The 18,509-nt window shown below is 47.6% G+C and overlaps 6 protein-coding genes across 6 annotated transcripts; 4 read left to right on the forward strand and 2 right to left on the reverse strand.

The window, feature by feature from the left end:
- Nucleotides 1-535: 535 nt before the first annotated feature.
- On the forward strand, nt 536-3,735 carry UA08_00252 (Phosphatidylethanolamine N-methyltransferase; the record flags this gene model as incomplete). The annotated part of the gene is made up of 4 exons (XM_020260038.1): nt 536-728; nt 800-3,422; nt 3,514-3,604; nt 3,667-3,735. The coding sequence occupies 4 exons, from the start codon at nt 536-538 to the stop codon at nt 3,733-3,735; spliced, it is 2,976 nt and encodes a 991-aa protein (XP_020124362.1).
- A 1,605-nt stretch (nt 3,736-5,340) lies between these two features.
- UA08_00253 (hypothetical protein) lies at nt 5,341-6,429 on the forward strand (the record flags this gene model as incomplete). The annotated part of the gene is made up of 2 exons (XM_020260039.1): nt 5,341-5,479; nt 5,540-6,429. The coding sequence occupies 2 exons, from the start codon at nt 5,341-5,343 to the stop codon at nt 6,427-6,429; spliced, it is 1,029 nt and encodes a 342-aa protein (XP_020124363.1).
- Nucleotides 6,430-8,393: 1,964 nt separating this feature from the next.
- Nucleotides 8,394-10,256, forward strand: UA08_00254 (hypothetical protein; the record flags this gene model as incomplete). Its single annotated transcript, XM_020260040.1, has 1 exon — nt 8,394-10,256. One exon carries the CDS (start codon nt 8,394-8,396, stop codon nt 10,254-10,256), a length of 1,863 nt encoding a protein of 620 aa, XP_020124356.1.
- Nucleotides 10,257-11,110: 854 nt separating this feature from the next.
- On the reverse strand, nt 11,111-13,060 carry UA08_00255 (putative proline--tRNA ligase; the record flags this gene model as incomplete). The annotated part of the gene is made up of 4 exons (XM_020260041.1): nt 11,111-11,121; nt 11,176-12,431; nt 12,496-12,665; nt 12,725-13,060. The coding sequence occupies 4 exons, from the start codon at nt 13,058-13,060 to the stop codon at nt 11,111-11,113; spliced, it is 1,773 nt and encodes a 590-aa protein (XP_020124357.1).
- A 316-nt stretch (nt 13,061-13,376) lies between these two features.
- UA08_00256 (T-complex protein 1 subunit alpha) lies at nt 13,377-15,381 on the forward strand (the record flags this gene model as incomplete). The annotated part of the gene is made up of 6 exons (XM_020260042.1): nt 13,377-13,419; nt 13,488-13,535; nt 13,593-13,678; nt 13,735-13,839; nt 13,900-14,934; nt 14,995-15,381. The coding sequence occupies 6 exons, from the start codon at nt 13,377-13,379 to the stop codon at nt 15,379-15,381; spliced, it is 1,704 nt and encodes a 567-aa protein (XP_020123908.1).
- Nucleotides 15,382-16,036: 655 nt separating this feature from the next.
- Nucleotides 16,037-18,344, reverse strand: UA08_00257 (hypothetical protein; the record flags this gene model as incomplete). Its single annotated transcript, XM_020260043.1, has 3 exons — nt 16,037-17,433; nt 17,503-17,613; nt 17,672-18,344. 3 exons carry the CDS (start codon nt 18,342-18,344, stop codon nt 16,037-16,039), a joined length of 2,181 nt encoding a protein of 726 aa, XP_020124359.1.
- Between the last annotated feature and the right edge of the window lie 165 nt (nt 18,345-18,509).

An 18,509-nucleotide genomic window follows, 5' to 3' on the forward strand; every position in this document is an offset into this window, starting at 1 on the left:
GGGAGAAAGACAGCATCCGGTCAGGAACAGTTGGAGAAGGGAACGAACTTCTTGATGCTTAGAAATCCGAGAGCGCAGAGCGGGGTGGCGACAGCCAAAAAGAGAACGGACCAATCACTGCACCAGCTACTAGCTGACATAATATTCAGTACGTATGTAGTTTCTATTTACCTTGGCATTTAGCATCAGTATTTGCATCCAGAAATCTGCAGCCAATTCATGCATTTCCAACATAACCGCGCAATGCGAAAGAGTATACATACTGTGCATAATGCGGGCACGCGACTGGGCGTAATTTGACGGTAATAGATTACGCACTCGGTAACCGTTGGGGCAAAACTCGGCGCAAAAGACGCCAAAAGTCAGTATGCGGGCTGTATCGGCGGTACAATGACACAATTACCAGGAAGCTGTGGTCCGTGCGAATCACAAGCAAATCACTCAACTTCGCACGCTTTTTCCCTCTCTGCCAATGCCCTGACCCTCCGTAGACAACCAACCTCAACTCACCCAATCCGGCCTGAGGAATCGATCGATGGATTCTCTCAGTGCAACAGGCGCCCAGCGGCAGAACGATGAGGGCCTGCGTGAGCGTGTGCGGCCGTCGCAGCCCATCGACGTGCACGCTGTCGACCAAGCGCTGGCCTCCGCAGGCTACGGCGTGACGGCCGACGTCAAGAAAAGCGACGACGATAAGAAGACGTTTGGGAGGACACCCGATGGAACCGGTAGGTGGTCAATGGCTCCTCGTTGCAATACGTCGACCTATCATACCATCTGCTCACAATGTCTTTTGCAGTCTTTACTGTCCCTCTGACACACGACATGGTCTCGCAGCTGCTGTCTCCAACCCAGCCAAAGAATCTGTCCGATGTGGTCGTGCTTGCCATCCTCGCTTCGCACCTGTTGATTTTTGCCTTCCTGGCGCCAGAGGTTAGAATCCCCGTCTTCGCCGCGATATACATGTTCTGGAGGACCTCTTATAATGGTGGGATTGGTTGGCTACTCCATAACCAGTCGCACCATAATACTCTGGTCAGATGGGCTACCAAGTCCCAGATTTTTGTGAACCCGTCGACGGGCAAGAACCCCCACCCGAGACTTTATGAGCTCCTAAAAAGGGACATGGAGACCATGATTCCCAAAGATTACTCTTTCGATAATGCTCCACTAGAATACAACACTTGGCTCGTCTTCCGTCGCGTTGTCGATGTTATTCTGATGTGTGATTTCACATCGTACTGCCTCTTCGCTATTGCTTGTGGCACCCGCCCAGAAAACGAGACCGCGCTGATGACCGGCCTCCGGTGGGCGGCAGGCTGGGTTTTGGTTCTCTTCAACCTCTGGGTCAAGCTTGATGCCCATCGGGTCGTCAAGGATTTCGCTTGGTACTGGGGTGATTTCTTCTTTCTCATTGACCAAGAACTCACTTTCGATGGCGTCTTCGAAATGGCTCCACACCCCATGTATTCTGTAGGATATGCTGGTTATTATGGAATCTCGTTGATGGCCGCCAGCTATAAAGTGCTTTTCATCTCAATCGTCGCCCATGCAGCTCAGTTCGCCTTTCTGGTCTTTGTGGAGAATCCACACATCGACCGCATCTATAATCCGCCAGCACCCCGTAAGCGTTCAGTTCAACTAGACAACAGCAGCATTGCTCTCAACTCGCAGACTTCCCCAATAAGCGACTCGTTCCCTGCTCCAGCTTCCATCGGAATTGACGACAAAGCCGCAACGCAACAACCTTCATCAGTACATAATCTGCTCGGACTACATAATCTGGATTTCCACAGAGTAACAGACTCCTCCGTCATCCTTGTCCAGTTGCTTGTTTTAGCCATAACATCTCTTACCCCATCTACTCCCACTTATCAATATCTATTCGTGGCCAACGCTGCGCTATGGAGGTGCTGGTATTCTATAGGCATGGGATACATCCTTCATCGACAGTCAAAATTTAAGTCTTGGACCCGCCATTTTGTCAAGTATGGCGAGAATACAGATGAGGCATGGCGCCAGTGGAAAGGCTCTTATCATCTCAGCATGACCATGTGTTATGCCAGCTTCATTGCCGCCACTTGGAAAATGTACAGCGTCCCTTCGGATTGGAACCATGGCCTGGCGTTGCTCAAACACACACTAGGCATAAGCTTAATCGTATTGCAAGTGTGGACCTCGGTGAGCATATACGATTCCCTAGGCGAATTCGGATGGTTCTTTGGAGATTTCTTCTTTGATGCCAAATCCAAATTGACCTACAGTGGTATCTACCGCTTCCTTAACAATCCCGAGCGTGTCCTCGGGCTTGCTGGCTTATGGGGTGCTGCTTTGATCACTAGCAAGGGTGCCATTATCTTTCTCGCGCTGCTGAGTCATGTCCTGACACTTGCATTCATTCAAATGGTGGAGCGACCTCATATGCAGAAGCTGTACGGGAGAAGCTTGCGACAGGATGCAGGCCTGGTAAAGAGTTTAAAACGATCTCTACCTCCTCCACTACAGCAATTAGGAGGCAGCGTTGACCGTATGATGGACGAGTCATTTGAATTTGTTGAGGAACTCCTAGACTCTGCGAGACCAAAATTAGCCACTGGTGTGAACACTTTTATGAAAGACGCCAAGTCCCTGTTCCGTCAGTATCCCGCGCGAATCACCATTTCCCGCCTGGACGATGAAGTTGCAGCCGGCTATGATCTAGAGGACTACTCGCTGGAAATCGAAGGCACCGAGTCCTCGCCCTCGGCACAGGTGGAGCGTAGTAGCGGTAAAGAGGGAGCTCATGCCAGAGCACCGCCGGAACGACGAGGTGATCTCAAAAACCTGATCTTTGAATATGGCGCCCCAATCAAAGTCAAATGGACTGCGTCCCTGAACCACAGCAAGAAGGACTGGATTGGCCTGTACATGGTCACCGACAACACCCGCCGAGAAGTCACACGCATTTCATCTCAGGGAAGATGGATCGCCACCAACGAAGGATCCTACGACAGCCTCACATGCGAAAAGGGCCTTGTAAGCAGTGACATTGTCATCTCCGCCTCCCGGCGCAGCGACGGCGTGAACCGGGATCTGGCGTCTGGCGAAATGGTTTTTTCAGGCGACAAACTATTCTGGACCCAAGGCGTCTTTGAGTTTCGCTATCACCACAATGGCAAGCACAATGTCATGGCCATATCGCGGCCCTTTGAGATCCGAATCGGTCGTTTTGATGAAGAAGAAGTCGTCGATGTCGATAAAACCAGCGCTAATAGCGATGCCCTGATACAGTCTGCCATTGAACAGGCCCTCTTACCTGTTGCCCGCAACTGCTTCGATCGCGATCCTGAGATTGCGCCTGAAACGTACGATGAGCATTTTGGCAGTCTGGTCGATCGCGACGGGAAGTATGCGAAGCGGGTGGTTTTTGCTGTTCATCAGATGTGAGATTTTTCTGACATACTTCTCTTTCTCTCTCTCTTTTTTTTTTTTTTTGGATTGCTTTAGCTAATCTGATTCTTTTGAATCAACCAGGTTCGGCGTTGAGCTCGCCCCAGAAGTTGTCCGCGCAGACGGCAATGTGCGAAACATGGCATGGAGGATTTGCAATGCAAAGAAGGTTTTGGTGAGTCTCTCTCTCTCTGGTATTTTAAACATCAAGTCTTGCTTGGTCTGACTTGTTTTTAGGCTCCCTACAGCATGTCCAGATCAAGGGGGACAAGTACTCCGACAACTCAAGAAGAACAGGATTCTTGAATCTGATTGCTATATACCACATGATCTAGATGATTGTGCTACGACGTGACTACGGCATAGACATGACAATGCATGCTTTCATTCGTTCATTGCAGGATACGAAAAAGAAAACACTATTCTTATTTTACGTTCGATGACTATAATTTTTTCTTCTTCTTGTTCATTACCGAAAAGGATAGAAAGTATTAGCATAATAAAATAATATGGTGTTGCATTTATATATCAGATCTAGTTACTACGAATATACCTGAATGTTTCGGAAACGTTAGCCAATGTTTCGAGAATAGTCAAGCTCGAGATGAGTGAAAACACAATCTATCGGATAAAAAGATAGATAGATCAATCAGCAAAGCCGGTTAACTCATCCCATCCCCTGCCGACTCCATCCCAGAAACACAGCACCCAAAACGAGTACATGCGATCCAAAACAGAAAAATCGACACAGAGTCAAGCTCGCTGAAATGAAGGTTGCAACAAAAGTAAGAAGTTGGTGTGAATACCCACAACTCTCTCTAAACCACTACGAACTCCCATGTATGGATAGAATACGACGGAACTCCACAACCTGTCATCCCCTGAATTCTTTCGAAGTCAAGTCCGGTATGAGGGAGGTGTCGAATATCAGTCCTGGAAGAAAGAGGGAGAAGAGAAAAGAAGGATATAAAAACGACTCCTTTTTTTGCTGGGAACTCCACGAAAGCGAGCTCGAAGGGCGGTCTTTTCCCTCAAGGGGAAAAATCGTTGAATGGATTGACTAGTTGTCATCATGAACTTCTGGATGATGGGGCAGAAGAGGCTAGCTGGGAGAATTCGTCTTACATACAACTTACTGAAATGTTTTCCGGGTAGACTGAAGACTTAATTCATTGATCTGTGCCAAATCCACGTTAGCACTCGTGTCTTCTTCCATGTTTGAATGAGTGAAAAAAGCATTTTGTAAATGTGTGATATCAGATAGGTTTTTGGTATGGTATTGGTTTTTCTTCAATGATTTTGCAGAAGCAGAACTGATAAATTTGTTTCATCATAAAGGCACACGTGGTGGTATAGAAACTAGGGGAAAAAAAGTAAACTTACCATGCACTAAAAATCGCCATGATACCGCAAAAAAAAATGCATAATCTGCTTCTACAAGGATTTGTCAGTAATAGTCCTCGAGAAGAATATGAAGATAGCATAAGACGTAGAGATGAATAGCTTCAGATGGTAGTGCATGTTGTTCATGGCTCATGGACATCGCCGAACAGAGTTTTGGTTATAAATTTCCTCCTGCAAACAAGCTCGATGCGCGTAGGAAACAACTTACAACAAGTTAGTAGTAGTGATAGAATGGTCGTCATACTGTCCAAATGGCATTTCAATTGCAGCCAGTTGATGCAACAGTTGAAAAGAAAAGATGACGGATGAAGTTGTGCGAGAAGAAAAAAGTTGCTGGCGGAAGAAAAAGAAGGAGCTAAGCCCGCCCCACCTTGGAGCAAACAGAGCAAACATGCTTCAGAATTGGAACTTTTTGCGGTTGCTTGACATTTCATGGCAAGGGATTTCAACTCATGAAATTGCTACGAATTGCCACTTTGTCTTCAGATATCTGCATTGGTCTGGATCATGGCTGACAGGAGAAGAAATAATGGTCCCCCGAGCGGCACCAGAGCGCCCGTATATGCTTCATTGCTGCGCTCCGCAGCAGGCGAGGGAGCAGAGAGACCGCAGCGGACGAGGAAGCCTACAGATCTGCGAAAGATATGTAAGCCGACGAAACCGAAGCCTATTCAGATGGTTCTCATACTGACAATAACTCATTTAGTTTTGAAAACGGGTCTCATTCCTTCAGCAAGCGGTTCCTCATACCTTGAAATCGAGCCTACCACACGAGCAACGGCTGCACCCAAATCGTTGATAGCACCCGCCACATCCTTAAAGATCGCATGCGCAGTCCATGGTCCCAGGCCCCTGCCACGCTCGGCGAATTATTCTCCGAATCTCCTTTTAACGACCCATGTCAAATATGCACCATTCGCACATCGACGACGAAAAGGACATATTCGAGACGCTAGCGAACGCGATCTTGGCGTCCATCTCGAAACAGCCATTCGAGGCGCCATCATAGCCGAGCGCTGGCCCAAAAGTGCTTTGGATGTGACAATCACTGTTCTCGAAGCCGAAGATGATCGGTGGTGGGGGAATGCATCTGCTTCGTCGGATGCCTCTTGGGGCATGATGAATGTACTTGCGGGTTGTATCACGGCTGCGGCGGCGGCTATTGCTGATGCTAGAATTGATTGTCTGGATCTAGTGTCTGGCGGCGTTGCTGCCTTGGTTGCTGCCGAGGATGAGATGGGAAACAGTGGTAATCAAGATGATAGTCAGAAAGATAGTCGCCCGCCTCCGAGGCTACTCTTGGACCCAGACCCGTCAGAACATCGGAACATCATTGCTGCTTGTGTTGTTGGGTACTTGCCGGGCCGCGACGAGATTACAGAAATATGGTTAAAAGGTGATACGTCAGATGTTGCCTCTACGGAAACACCAGAGAAGAAGATGCCGGGGCATGATATACTTATTGACGGTGCTATTGATGCTGCGCGCGCTGCTCGATCTGTGCTTGCTGCCGCTGTCAGAGAGTCTGGCGAGCGTTTCGTGAAGCAATCCTTGGAGGCTACAAAAATAGACGCAGACGTTGACATGAAGACATGAGAAGCTATATTCTTCAAGTGACTAGCACGGTCTAGTGTATCGATATGAACTGTGTCTCTGGTGTGCTTTAGTGACTACGTTAGAATACCTAAATGATACCTCTATCTGATCTGATGCTCGTCGTGACGCTTTGTTCTAAACACGTTATTATTCTTTAAAGAGTAGGGCATACTATACACATAGTTTCCCAAAAAAATTTCACCGTGCAGATTCAACATGCCCCGTCTTAAAATATGTATTAAGACTAGTAAATATCTAAGTTATCTGTTTGCTTAATTTAAAGAATCTCGATATACTCCGTATTAATTGCCAATCTAATCAAAGCATTGAGCAGCAATCTTTGTTTTCTAGTTATACTAAGCTAGTAAACGTTGAGATTAGCACTGACCAACAGTTTGTACCGGTTATCATTGGATCAATTCAGCTAACTGCGAATAGCCTCTCTTTAGAGAGACCCACGATCATGGTAGGTACACAAAGCAATAAGCGATTATATGGAGGGAGCATAATGAGCAAGTGGCGTAATAAGGAGCCAGAGAAAATATAGTTATGTGAAATGTGTATAGAGCATAGACTCTAGTCTATACTAACTAGCACGGAGTGGTACGTAATACGGCGGGTTGTCCCGAGCCTTTCCCTATGACAGCTTCAACTGCCGCTTTTGCCCCTATCATGAAGCCGGGGCACAGAAGCAGAGCCATAAGACAGTTGTTTATAACTACTATATAACTAGCTCACTGCTTATATTTATCGGCAAGGCAAACAACCGATCATCGAACTGGCAAGCCCATAATAGTATTCTGGTATTATGGCAATACGATGCTGAAATACGGATTGTATACCGTTAGGACGGCTGAAACTGCAGCCAATCCGCACAGTGACCGGCCCACCACATTAGCCAGGAACACGATCCCGCTGCTATTGGCACTAGTCCGGAGTGGGCGATGATCCGCGCGCTTCGTGGTTTCCCATTGGCAGGGAGGCTAGCTTGTCTAAAATTAAAAAAAAAAAAAAAAAAAAAATTATATATACATCGTTCTGGCCGGTACAAACTCCACGGAGTGCCTGCCTGATACGTACTGGCAGACAGTGATATGTCGCTTGCCCTGCACCGAAGGGCGAGAACAAAGAACATGATTTTATTTGATATACAGGCGAATCGCCCCTAACTGCATATTGATATTCTATAGTTTGCGCCAGTAGTTCGCTAGCCTGCTCTCTACGGAGTAAGCGGAGTGGGATAAGCAGGCGGCATGAATCAACGACGTCAGGGGTAGTTAGTTATGTTTCCGGGTTTGAGGTTAACACCGCCTCGTGGGGTTTCAACTTTTCAAGAGCATGCTCATCATCGGATACGTAACATGAACAGACAAATGAGAACCGGAAGAGAAAATAAGAGACGGCAAAGCCACAGATGGGGTTGGCTTCGGACTAGTATAGCCATTGACTGAGGGCATCCATGTGTATATTCTGTATACTATAACATCCAGAGGAAAGCATGAATACGTACCGTACTTCATGTATATTTACGATACGTATTACCGTAGTGGGGGCGCTAGCGCCACGCCCCACCGTTTCCACTGCCGTGGGCGACTATAGCCAATCTGAGATACCCTCAGGCCCCCACTCTTGTATCGATACCTTTAATGAGTCTTATATCTCTGTATTATTACTCCGTCCATACAGCTTTCCTAGTAAATACGATCAAGCTTGGACAAAATCAATCACACACCAAACGTGACTTCCTCCGTGCTCCGTACATATTCTCCTCAGCTTTGTTCTTCCTTCATTGAATTGCTTCGTATTGTGTGTCTGCCCATGCTTGATCACCTATTGTATAGCCCGATTTTTCTGTTCAACTTTCCTTCTCTCTCTTTTATTCATTCATATGCTGGGCTGTGGCACCCCAGTTGGCCTTGTCCTCCGGGAAACTGCCGCATGAAGTTCAAAGAGTACATGCAGCCATGGCAAACCTGAAGAAGCTTTTCCAACCGACTTCTCCCCGGTCTGTGGTAGACCTTCACGGTGTTAGCAGCCAGCAATACGCCAGCCAATTCCCAAACATATCCAATGGCGAGCCCGCGTCGCCTGCGTCGCTCTACGACATTCCGTCAACGAAAGATGTGAATCGGCATTACGAGGGGATCGAAAAGCAATTCGAGCAGTTACATGAGACCTTCTACTCGCGAACGCTTGCGTCCCTCCGTCAGTTCCGATACGCTGGGTCTAGCGACCAGGCGAAACAGAGAAACAGACATGTGGATGTCGTCGAAGCCGTATTTTCAAGACATCGCTACCAAATGACGACTAGGTCCATGTCCCCGATAACTCCGTATAACGAAGATATTGCGGATCGAAATATTATTGCGCAATACCTTCCACGGGTAGACCCTCGGTTTTCCCATCTGATATCCTCCTCGTATCAAGAAGATGTGGCCGACAGGAATATCTCAAGATCGAAGAGCAACCCGATTTACAGAGGCCCTCGGTCCAGCGGTCTAAGTGTGAGGTCTCACCACCGTGAGGAAAGAAGGAGCCTGCGACCTAAACCTCATCGTGATCCACGGACAAGTTACCCTCCAGCGGATGTGCCCAAAGCTCACCACGAAAACAGGGCCTCCTCACCATCGCTGACAGTGGACAATAATCGGTTGAGCTTGAGACCTCAAGCTTCTGCGCCAGACCTTGGTCTCTCAGAAATCAAAACGCCGGATCTCGCCAGTTTTCCACGACCTCCAACTTCTTCGGGAGTACTTGGGGGATCCGGAGAAGCAGAGACAACTAAAGATAATTCACCAGCTTCTAGTGAGAAGGTGAAAGCTGAGGCTTCTTCGAGCTCGAGGTCCACATCTACGAATTCTCGAGCAAGCGGAAAAAAGAACGTGCGTGATCTCAGTATCAACACGAGTATCACTTCCATGAAGAAACCGAGTATTAGGATAGAGCATTGCGCCATCCAACCTCCAGCTCCCAGCAACAATCAGGCTGTCTCAAAGAACGCCAGTATCGATGAGATTGTGCACACCCCCCTCCTGACCGTCACCCCAAATCACTTCACGCCGCAACCGTCCCCTGGCCTGGATGTTGACGAAATCATGAGGATACTTAAGCAAGCATACATCTCGAATCACAAATACAGCCCCCAATACCCCACATTTGAGTCGCTGCAAGAAGTAATCATCCGTGAAATCAACTCTCATGACGCTTTTCGCAGTGTCCCCTTTCCGACAGATGAACTCCCATTCACACCCCCAGCTTCAGACAACTCACTTGATGACAATATCCTCTTACCGCCACCTGGGCCGTCAAGGGTTAAACCACTTCCTCCGGAAAAAGAGAGTCCGTTGTCTAGACTGATGCGCAGACGATCGAATATGGGACCCGGAAACAAAAGTCCACCTCTGAATAACTCTTCAAACAGCTCACCAACATATCATGATCACCAGAACACTGAAACTGATAAATATCAAACTGCGACAAAAAGGCCTTTTCCCAGAGAGGTGCAGCCAACAGTCATACCTAGAAGACGGCGACACACATATGGAGAGCCTCCCACTCCTTCAACATCATTTACAACCACACAACCTCACGCTCACTCTCAATACCAACCTGAATACTACACTCAACAACCATCCATTTCTCACTCCCACTCTACCTCTTGTTCGAACTTTAGTCTCTTCCCTTCCGCCAAAACCCCCCCGCAACCCCGGTATAAATCACATTTCAAACGCAAATCAGACCCCGTCCCTCCGTCTCCGCATATCAACGATTTCGTCTCTAACGATGCTGCTACGCCACCCATCTATCCCAGTTATGTGCGAAGATAAGGCTGATCTGTGTAATATCACCAACATACAATTATGACGAATTCATGCAACAGGGGGAGAAAGTGAATCTAATGCCTGAAAACCCTACCTTCCAAAACCCACGTACTGTGTGAAACATGCAGCGGTCTTTTGTGACTCGGCACTTTCCCATCCATATCAACACTTTTGTCAATTCTCCTTGGCGCAAAGTCATCAAGTTGACTCACTCGTCATTTCCCGATATATATATCTATCTCTCTCGATATTGTTAATACACGATTCATTTGCATTGGTGGCTAGGATTTGCATTTTTTTTGTTGGTTTCTTTGTTTGCTTACACAGCTTGAGAAAAGACTACGAACCCCCATTCTTTATAATTTGTTTATTTGAAGTATATGTATCACCAACTGATATTCCCTTTTCTATATATCTGATTGCATTGTTGGAAAGTCCTTGTTCTTGTTTGATACCAAAACAATTTATTTCATACCGAGGTAATATCTCTTCACCCTATTCATGCACGGCGATGTATATAAATGTAATATAATATAATCCCACCATTTTGGACCCCAGTGATTTTTTTTTCAGAACTTATAGTCTATACCTGGATACGTGGGTAAAAGAAAGGACATAAAAAGAGGTAACAAATTAATCATCGCTATCATTTCCATTCCAACCCAGTCCTTATCGATCGTGACTACTTAATAAGACTGAGGTTGATATGTTTGGCTTTTATGTATGTTGTCTGTCTTCCTCTATGAGACGATCTAGCCGGGCCTTTTTATGCCCTAGTACACTTCCAATGCTAAGGAGATAGATTCGATGATGGAATTTCTGAATGGCCCGCTTTGCTTTTTTCCCCTCTTGTTTTTCTCTTAATAGGAGCCTGGAACGAGTAAGTTAGTCTATAAGAAAGTATGTAATGGAGGGGCAGACTCACGTCCAAACATGCACCATTTCTCAGCCAATTTGGTACAATGAGGGTTCAAGCACTTCGTCACACCATGCTCAATACCCTCGGGTTGCTCGAAAGGAATGCAGAGCGATTTCGCGCCCATACTAGGTGCTCGCGCATCCTGGGGAACATCGAGGTCTTCCTCGGCCTTTCGCGCACTGAGATCCTTGATTTGGTCCTCACATTCTTCCGTCAGACAGTGAGGGATAAGCAAGACGTTCTTCTCGTTGAGCAGCGGGGTGAATTCCTCCCAGTTCGTGATTTGTTTGCGGTGTGCTCGGAATTGCTCGTCTGCGCGCTTGAAAAGGTCGTTGTGGATGGAGTCCAAAATTTCGGGCACAGCTGTGGTAAGTGTGTCGAGGGTAATCTGGGTCTTGCTGTCTTTGCCGGGTACATCACGACGGGCAGCAGTGACAAAGCCACCCTTGGATTCGCCAGGTCCGAATTCGAGACGAAGAGGAACGCCGCGAAGTTCGTGGTCGTTGAATTTCCAGCCTGGAGAATATCCTTCTCGCAGATCACTTTCGGCTCGGATGCCGATAGCAGTGAGCTTGGAAACCAATCCATCGATTTCTTTGTACAGATTGGCACGTTCCTCGTCCGTGGTGTTCTTGGTAATGCCAACGGGGACGATGACAGTTTGAACCTCTGCAACGCGTGGAGGAAGGACGAGACCACGGTTATCACTATGAATCATCACCATAACACCGATAGTTCTTGTGGACAGACCCCATGAATTCTGCCACACGTAGAGTGGAGTCTTGGGCTCGTCGTCCTTGGCGTTGGGGTCTTCAACGGTTATGTTGAACATCTTACTGAAGTTCTGTCCTAAGCAGTGAGATGTGCCACCCTGAATACCACGACCTGTAGCAGGAATATAGCCCTCAACAGTGGTAGTATAGTAGCCACCGGCGAACTTTTCCTTCTCTGTCTTCTTACCAGGCACAACGGGGACGGCAAGGAGGTCCTCATAAACATGACGGTAGTGATCCAGAATCTGCAATACCTCCTCTGCAGCACCCTCCTCCGTTAGATGCGCAGTATGTCCCTCTTGCCACAAGAACTCTCGAGTTCTCAAAAAGGGCTGAGGGTGCTTGAATTCCCAGCGCACAACCGAGTTCCATTGGTTCAGTCTCAGGGGAAGGTCACGGTGGCTTCGAATCCATTTGGAATAATAGGGATACATGACGGTTTCAGATGTAGGACGAATAGCTATCTTTCGCTCCAGGGGAGTGGATCCTCTACGAGTATTCTGTCAGTCTTCAATTGTGCGCTCTTTGGAAAGTAAAGGGGATAGCTACATACGCATGTGTAACCCAGGCAACTTCAGCAGCAAAGCCCTCAATATGGTCCTTCTCTCTCTGTAGGACATCTTCAGAGACGAATAAGGGGAAGGAACAATTCCTGACACCCATCTTCTTGATTTTATCGTTGAACCAGTTTTGAATGGTTTCCCATACGAAGTATGAAGAGGGCTATCCAAGTGTCAGTCAGTGGATGCATACGTCTGATAAGGGAGGGGAAACTATTGTACCTTCAAAATGAAGCAACCAGAGACATCATAATAGTCCAGCATCTCACCCTTTGTCAGGACTTGCTGATACCAGGTGGGGAAGTCATCTTCTTTCGCGACATCGATACCGATTTGAGCCGCGCCATCGATCTTCTTCTTAGAGGATTTTGAAGAAGACTGTTTGGCTTCTGTCTTTCCGATCCCCTTGTTTGCTTTCTCCGCCTTTCCTGCTGCTAACTTGGCGGCCTTAGCAGCCTTTTTCGCAGCATTCTTCGAGACTTCGCCCTTATCTTCGGCGGGGTTCTGGGTACGGTCAGGCAGGGTTTGCGCTGCGGACTCGTCGTTCTGGCTCGCCATATTGATCGCGTGCACGAGGGAGTTCCTGAAGAGTGACGGGCAGTTGCTAACTCGTTTCTGGCGTCTCGAGTCGAATAAAGCGCTCGTTATGCAGCGCCAATTCGCGGGGACCGAAATGTATGAATCTTTTCCTTTTTCCCCCTCGTTTAAGTGGGATGATAAGACCGCCTTCGCCCGGCAGAATAATTCTACCGCAGAGTGAGTGCACGGGCCCAAACGTCCCACTACCAACCAGAACGAAATGCTCGGAAAGCTTCACTGTCGAAGAAGCTGTTGAACATCGAGGTTTTCGTCTTGCATTATTTAAATCCATACAATGGCGGGAATTTTCGAGCAGCCACGTAATGCGGGCACCCTTTGTGAGTCATACATTCAGGCCATTTTGTTGACTCATTATCGTGTGTGACTGACTAACAACTTCACACAGTTCTCGGCGGTCAGAAAATTAGCGGTGCCGATATACGAGACCAGAACGGTGAGTGGGAGACTGGGTTCATTTCGGTTGCTTGCACTTCTAATGGATGTCGAATAGTGCTCGCAACACAAGCTATTGCAAATGTTGTCAAGAGCTCGTTCGGCCCTTCTGGGTTGGATAAGATGATGGTGGATGATATCGGGGTAGGCCCGCATATTCTGTTGCACCCCCTGAGATGGACCACACTGACTATTCCCAGGATGTCACAGTCACAAACGATGGGGCTACGATCTTGAGTCTTCTGGATATTGAACACCCCGCGGGTAAGATTCTGGTTGATTTGGCTCAGCAGCAGGACAAGGAGGTAAAATGCCCCGCGCATTTCTATTTCGCTAGTACTTAGCTGATACGTGGTGCATCCTAGGTCGGTGATGGCACTACCTCTGTGGTCTTGATTGCCTCGGAACTTCTGCGAAGAGCAAATGAGCTTATGAAAAACCGAATTCACCCTACCACGATCATCACGGGTTACCGATTGGCTTTAAGGGAGGCGGTTAAATACATGAATGAAAACATCAGCACAAAGGTTGAGAGCTTGGGAAAGGACAGCCTATTGAATATTGCCAGGACATCGATGTCTAGCAAGATTATCGGTGCCGATACCGAGTTTTTCGCCAACATGGTTGTCGACGCCATGCTTCTCGTTAAATCCACGAATCAAAGGAATGAGGTTAAATATCCAGTCAAGGCCGTGAACGTCCTGAAGGCTCACGGAAAGAGCGCAACGGAATCTTTGCTAGTTAAGGGATACGCTCTTAACTGCACCGTTGCATCTCAGGCCATGAGGACACGTATAACAGACGCCAAGATTGCTTGCCTCGATATGAACCTCCAGAAAGAGAGGATGAAACTGGGTGTTCAGATCACTGTTGACGATCCCCAACAACTAGAAAAGATCAGAGAGCGGGAGTCCGGAATTGTACTGGAGCGAGTAGAGATGATTCTCAAGGCTGGTGCGAATGTTGTGCTTACAACTAAGGGCATTGATGATATGGTCTTAAAAACATTCGTTGAGAAAGGTGCCATGGCTGTACGACGTTGCAAGAAGGAGGACTTGAGGAGGATTGCCAAGGCTACCGGAGCCACACTTATCAGCACACTTTCAGATTTGAACGGCGATGAGAAATTTGAGACCTCATACCTTGGCTACGCTGAGGAGGTCGTACAGGAGCGCATCTCCGATGATGAATGCATCCTTGTCAAGGGCACGAAAGCCCATTCGTCTGCATCAATCATTCTACGCGGCCCGAACGATTTTCAACTAGATGAGATGGAACGATCCGTTCACGACTCTTTGTCCGCCGTCAAGCGTACCTTGGAAAGTGGAAGCGTTGTTCCTGGAGGCGGTGCGGTAGAAACTGCACTACATATCTACCTTGAGGAATTTGCTGTCACTGTGGTATGTTGATCAATATACGGATACTAAATCTTAGGTCATCCCTCTAACTAATTTAAACAGAGCTCCCGAGAACAACTCGCTATTGGAGAGTTTGCGCAATCCCTCCTCGTCATCCCCAAGACGCTAGCTGTCAACGCTGCGAAGGATGCGTCGGAACTCGTTGCCCAACTCCGAGTTCGCCACGCCATTTCCCAGCGACTCCAAGAAGGCGATGCCAATGAAGAGGAAAAGGCTATTGCAAAGAAGAAGACATACCGCAACTACGGACTCGACCTAACCAAGGGACGAGTCATGGACTCTGTGAAGGCCGGTGTGCTTGAACCCAGCATGAGTAAGGTGAAGCAATTGAAGAGTGCTGTCGAAGCCTGTATCGCTATTATGCGTATCGATACCATGATCAAGTTAGACCCTGAACAGCCAGCAGAGGATGATGGGCATGGTCATTGAGAAAGATGCAAGATTTCTTAGAAAAAAATAGGTAATGGGAAAAGAAGTTACTGCCAGGCTTTTAGAGTGTATCTAATTATACAGAAAAAATAATACCACGGTTTTGACTTGCATTTATATCGATGTATATCCATGGATCCTTCCATCCAAAGATTGTTGCCAAGTCAACTACAAGGTAGCAGGGTGTCCTGGAAAATTTACCTAGATATACTCCTGCAGTGTGAAACACCGCTTTCGATATATCTATGGATGTTTGTGTACCTACTTAGTCGAATATAGTGAAGGTATGCTGTATGCATTTTCCTGTATTATGCAAGGTAACGCTACTTTTATGCAGACGCAAAACAACTAGAAACATGGCACGCCAAAAACAGATAACAACAGATATAGCAACAAGAAAGGTTTACACAACCGTAACAGAGCTATGACTGTCATGCATATCGTATAGGGAACCACAAAAAGCTAGCACAAGTACTGAATCAAGTAAGCGAGTCAAGATATCCCAAAAGAAAAGACGCCTTCGCCATGCTGTAACAAAACACTATCACGCAGGGTTGGGGGCATAAAACCCCAATGTAAAATAGGGGTATACCGGGTATAAAGTATAATAAGTATCGCATGTCCGCTTTTTATGAGGGTGGCTTGGTAAATTCATTTATTCTTCTTCGTCATCGTAAGAGTCCGTAGTCTCGGCCCATCCACAGCCCCAGCGTCGACCATCTGTTTCACCTCCAGTACGTAAGTCGCGCGCATCTGGTCCTTCGCGCCAGCATCTAGCGCTGTAATCATCACTAACTGTGACCAATTCGCCGTCATAGGTCCATGCCACAGCCGAAACCTCCTTCGTGTGGCCACCGACAAGAGGAGTCCCCGAGCGATAGGTCGGAATCGCACTTTCCGGCCTACTGGTAAACGACATCTCAGAGTTGGTACGCCGTAGACCAGGACGTACTAGAGGAGGCCGGGTATTAGGCAGCAAATCAGTTTGCTGTGTGGGCTGAGATGATGACAGAAACCTTTCATCCGTCGGGAAAAGAATGGCGCAGTGATCGCTGCTCCCAATGGCAAGCATTTCCCCCTTGTCGTCTTTCGCTGGTCGAAGCGCTGCCTTGACATAAAACGATGATACCTGCAACCGAGGGTGGCGAAAACAGTACAAAGGTCCCAGGCCTTCTTTATCAGGACCACCAGTACGTCGAGGCCGATTGTTATTCAGGACCAAATCCGGAGAACTACCGAGAACCAAATGAGAGGTCGAATAAGCATATACTGCCAGGTCTCGGCAAAGTGTATATAACCTGGAACCATCTCCGCTCAGCACTAAAGATGTAACACCATAGGACCTATGATTGACGTGGCTGTCCGGCTCACGAGTTGTAGACAACGGGGCAGGTAATCCTCGGCGAATATTGTAAGACGTGCGCATGTCCCACAGTCTGACGCAAGCGTTAGCCTCAGACGCTGTCACGAACAGATTTTCACGGCCTGCTGGTAAGAAAGAAAGAGAGGTAACTGTGACATTCTCTCTACTAAAATGGCTATCCTGCTTATAAACTGCCGCCAGTTTAGAGCTCCTGGTCATGGAAGCATGAGCATCCTGGATAGTCCTCACAGGCTGAGGATAATTAACTTTGGAGCAAGACGCGGAGGAGTTATCCTCTGAATCCGAATCCAGAGCGCAATGAATTTGCAAAGAAGGATTTTCATGGCCTTTACACCTCAAGTCCCAAATGTTGACCGTGCCATCACGACTGCATGTTGCAAGCATCTTATTATTTGATGCTGGCTGAAACTGGACGTGTTTCACTGACGAAGTGTGGTTGGACAAACAATGAATGGCTTTCTGAGTGTTCATATCTATAATCAACGTTGTTTGATCGCCAGCGGCAGTTGCAAGAAGCATGTCATCGGAGGAAAATTCGAGGTTCATTATCGAGTTGCCATGTGCACGAAGTGCAATATGTGCTTCCGAGAATCCAATCTTATCTTCTTTCGCTGAATCCAAAAGGCGGATCCCTCCTTCTTCGTCTCCGATGGCCACGAGCGAATTTGCTTTTGTTTTTTAAAAAAAAATAGAGATAAGTAACATGGTCAACAAGAGAACTGTCCTAGATAACCTACTTTTGCAGGGTGCAATACAAAACGGAAGCGAAAGCCGATTTTCGAAGACGCTGATATTCTGATGAACGTCGCTCGGTCGAGAATAGAAATCCGACGTTTGATCTCTCCAGTCTAGCAAAAGTACCAATGTTAGAGAGTATAAAAGTATTCGAAAGCCCGGATACCTTACCACTTCCATAATTGTACCTCATAGTGAGCCGGTTCATACGCCCGGAAACGCTACGTAGACAGTATTCTCCCGATGTTGCAAGCGCTCTCGATCTCCGAACAGGTTCGATTGCCGGTTTGACAGTAAATAGTTGCTTTTGAATCAACTTTCGGGGTGAAAGTGCCGTTTCAATTGGTAAATTTAACTCAATCTCATTGACGGTTTTCTCAACAAGACGATCGTCTTGGATGGCTGTGGCAAGACGCACTTTTCGGATAGGCGAAGATTGCGGTGGAGAGCCAGATGAAGAGAATGATAGCTTCCGCTTTCTGCTCGGTGTCTTCGTTATCTCTGTGAAGGGGCTTTTCAGTATCCCACGGCTGATAGTATTCGAGACATCCGAAGCCCTAGCTTTGGTGAACGCCGGTCCGCGTCTATTGACAGACGTTGTGCTGAGCTCTTTCAGTGCTTGTCGACTGGCATGCACACTCCCAATTGTGGCGTTGAGGGCTGACCGAGGAGTGAAAAACCTTTTGAACGAGCGAGGTGTTACTGGAGGGGGTCGCTTGGGCTTCCGTCGAGTCCCAGCTTCAGAGACTATAGAGGGAGGGGAGGAAGGTATATCCTGAGTGAAGGCATGGTGGTGTACTGGATCTGACTGTGGATCCTCAGCGACATCTCGATATCGGTCCATCGTGTATATGTGAAGAGACGGTTCAGCCACTCTTCGGTGAGGATGAAGCAGATATGTTTGTGAGTGACCGATCCTTCAATGACTTTTGCTCAGTGTGCCCTACATAGGGTGGACCTAGCCAGGCGCACGTCGGCGTCGCGATCCTTCGCGGCGTGTCTGCGTGCC

This window comes from Talaromyces atroroseus, assembly GCF_001907595.1.
Source record: "Talaromyces atroroseus strain IBT 11181 chromosome Unknown scaffold_0, whole genome shotgun sequence".
In the NCBI taxonomy this organism is placed as follows: Eukaryota; Fungi; Ascomycota; class Eurotiomycetes; order Eurotiales; family Trichocomaceae; genus Talaromyces; species Talaromyces atroroseus.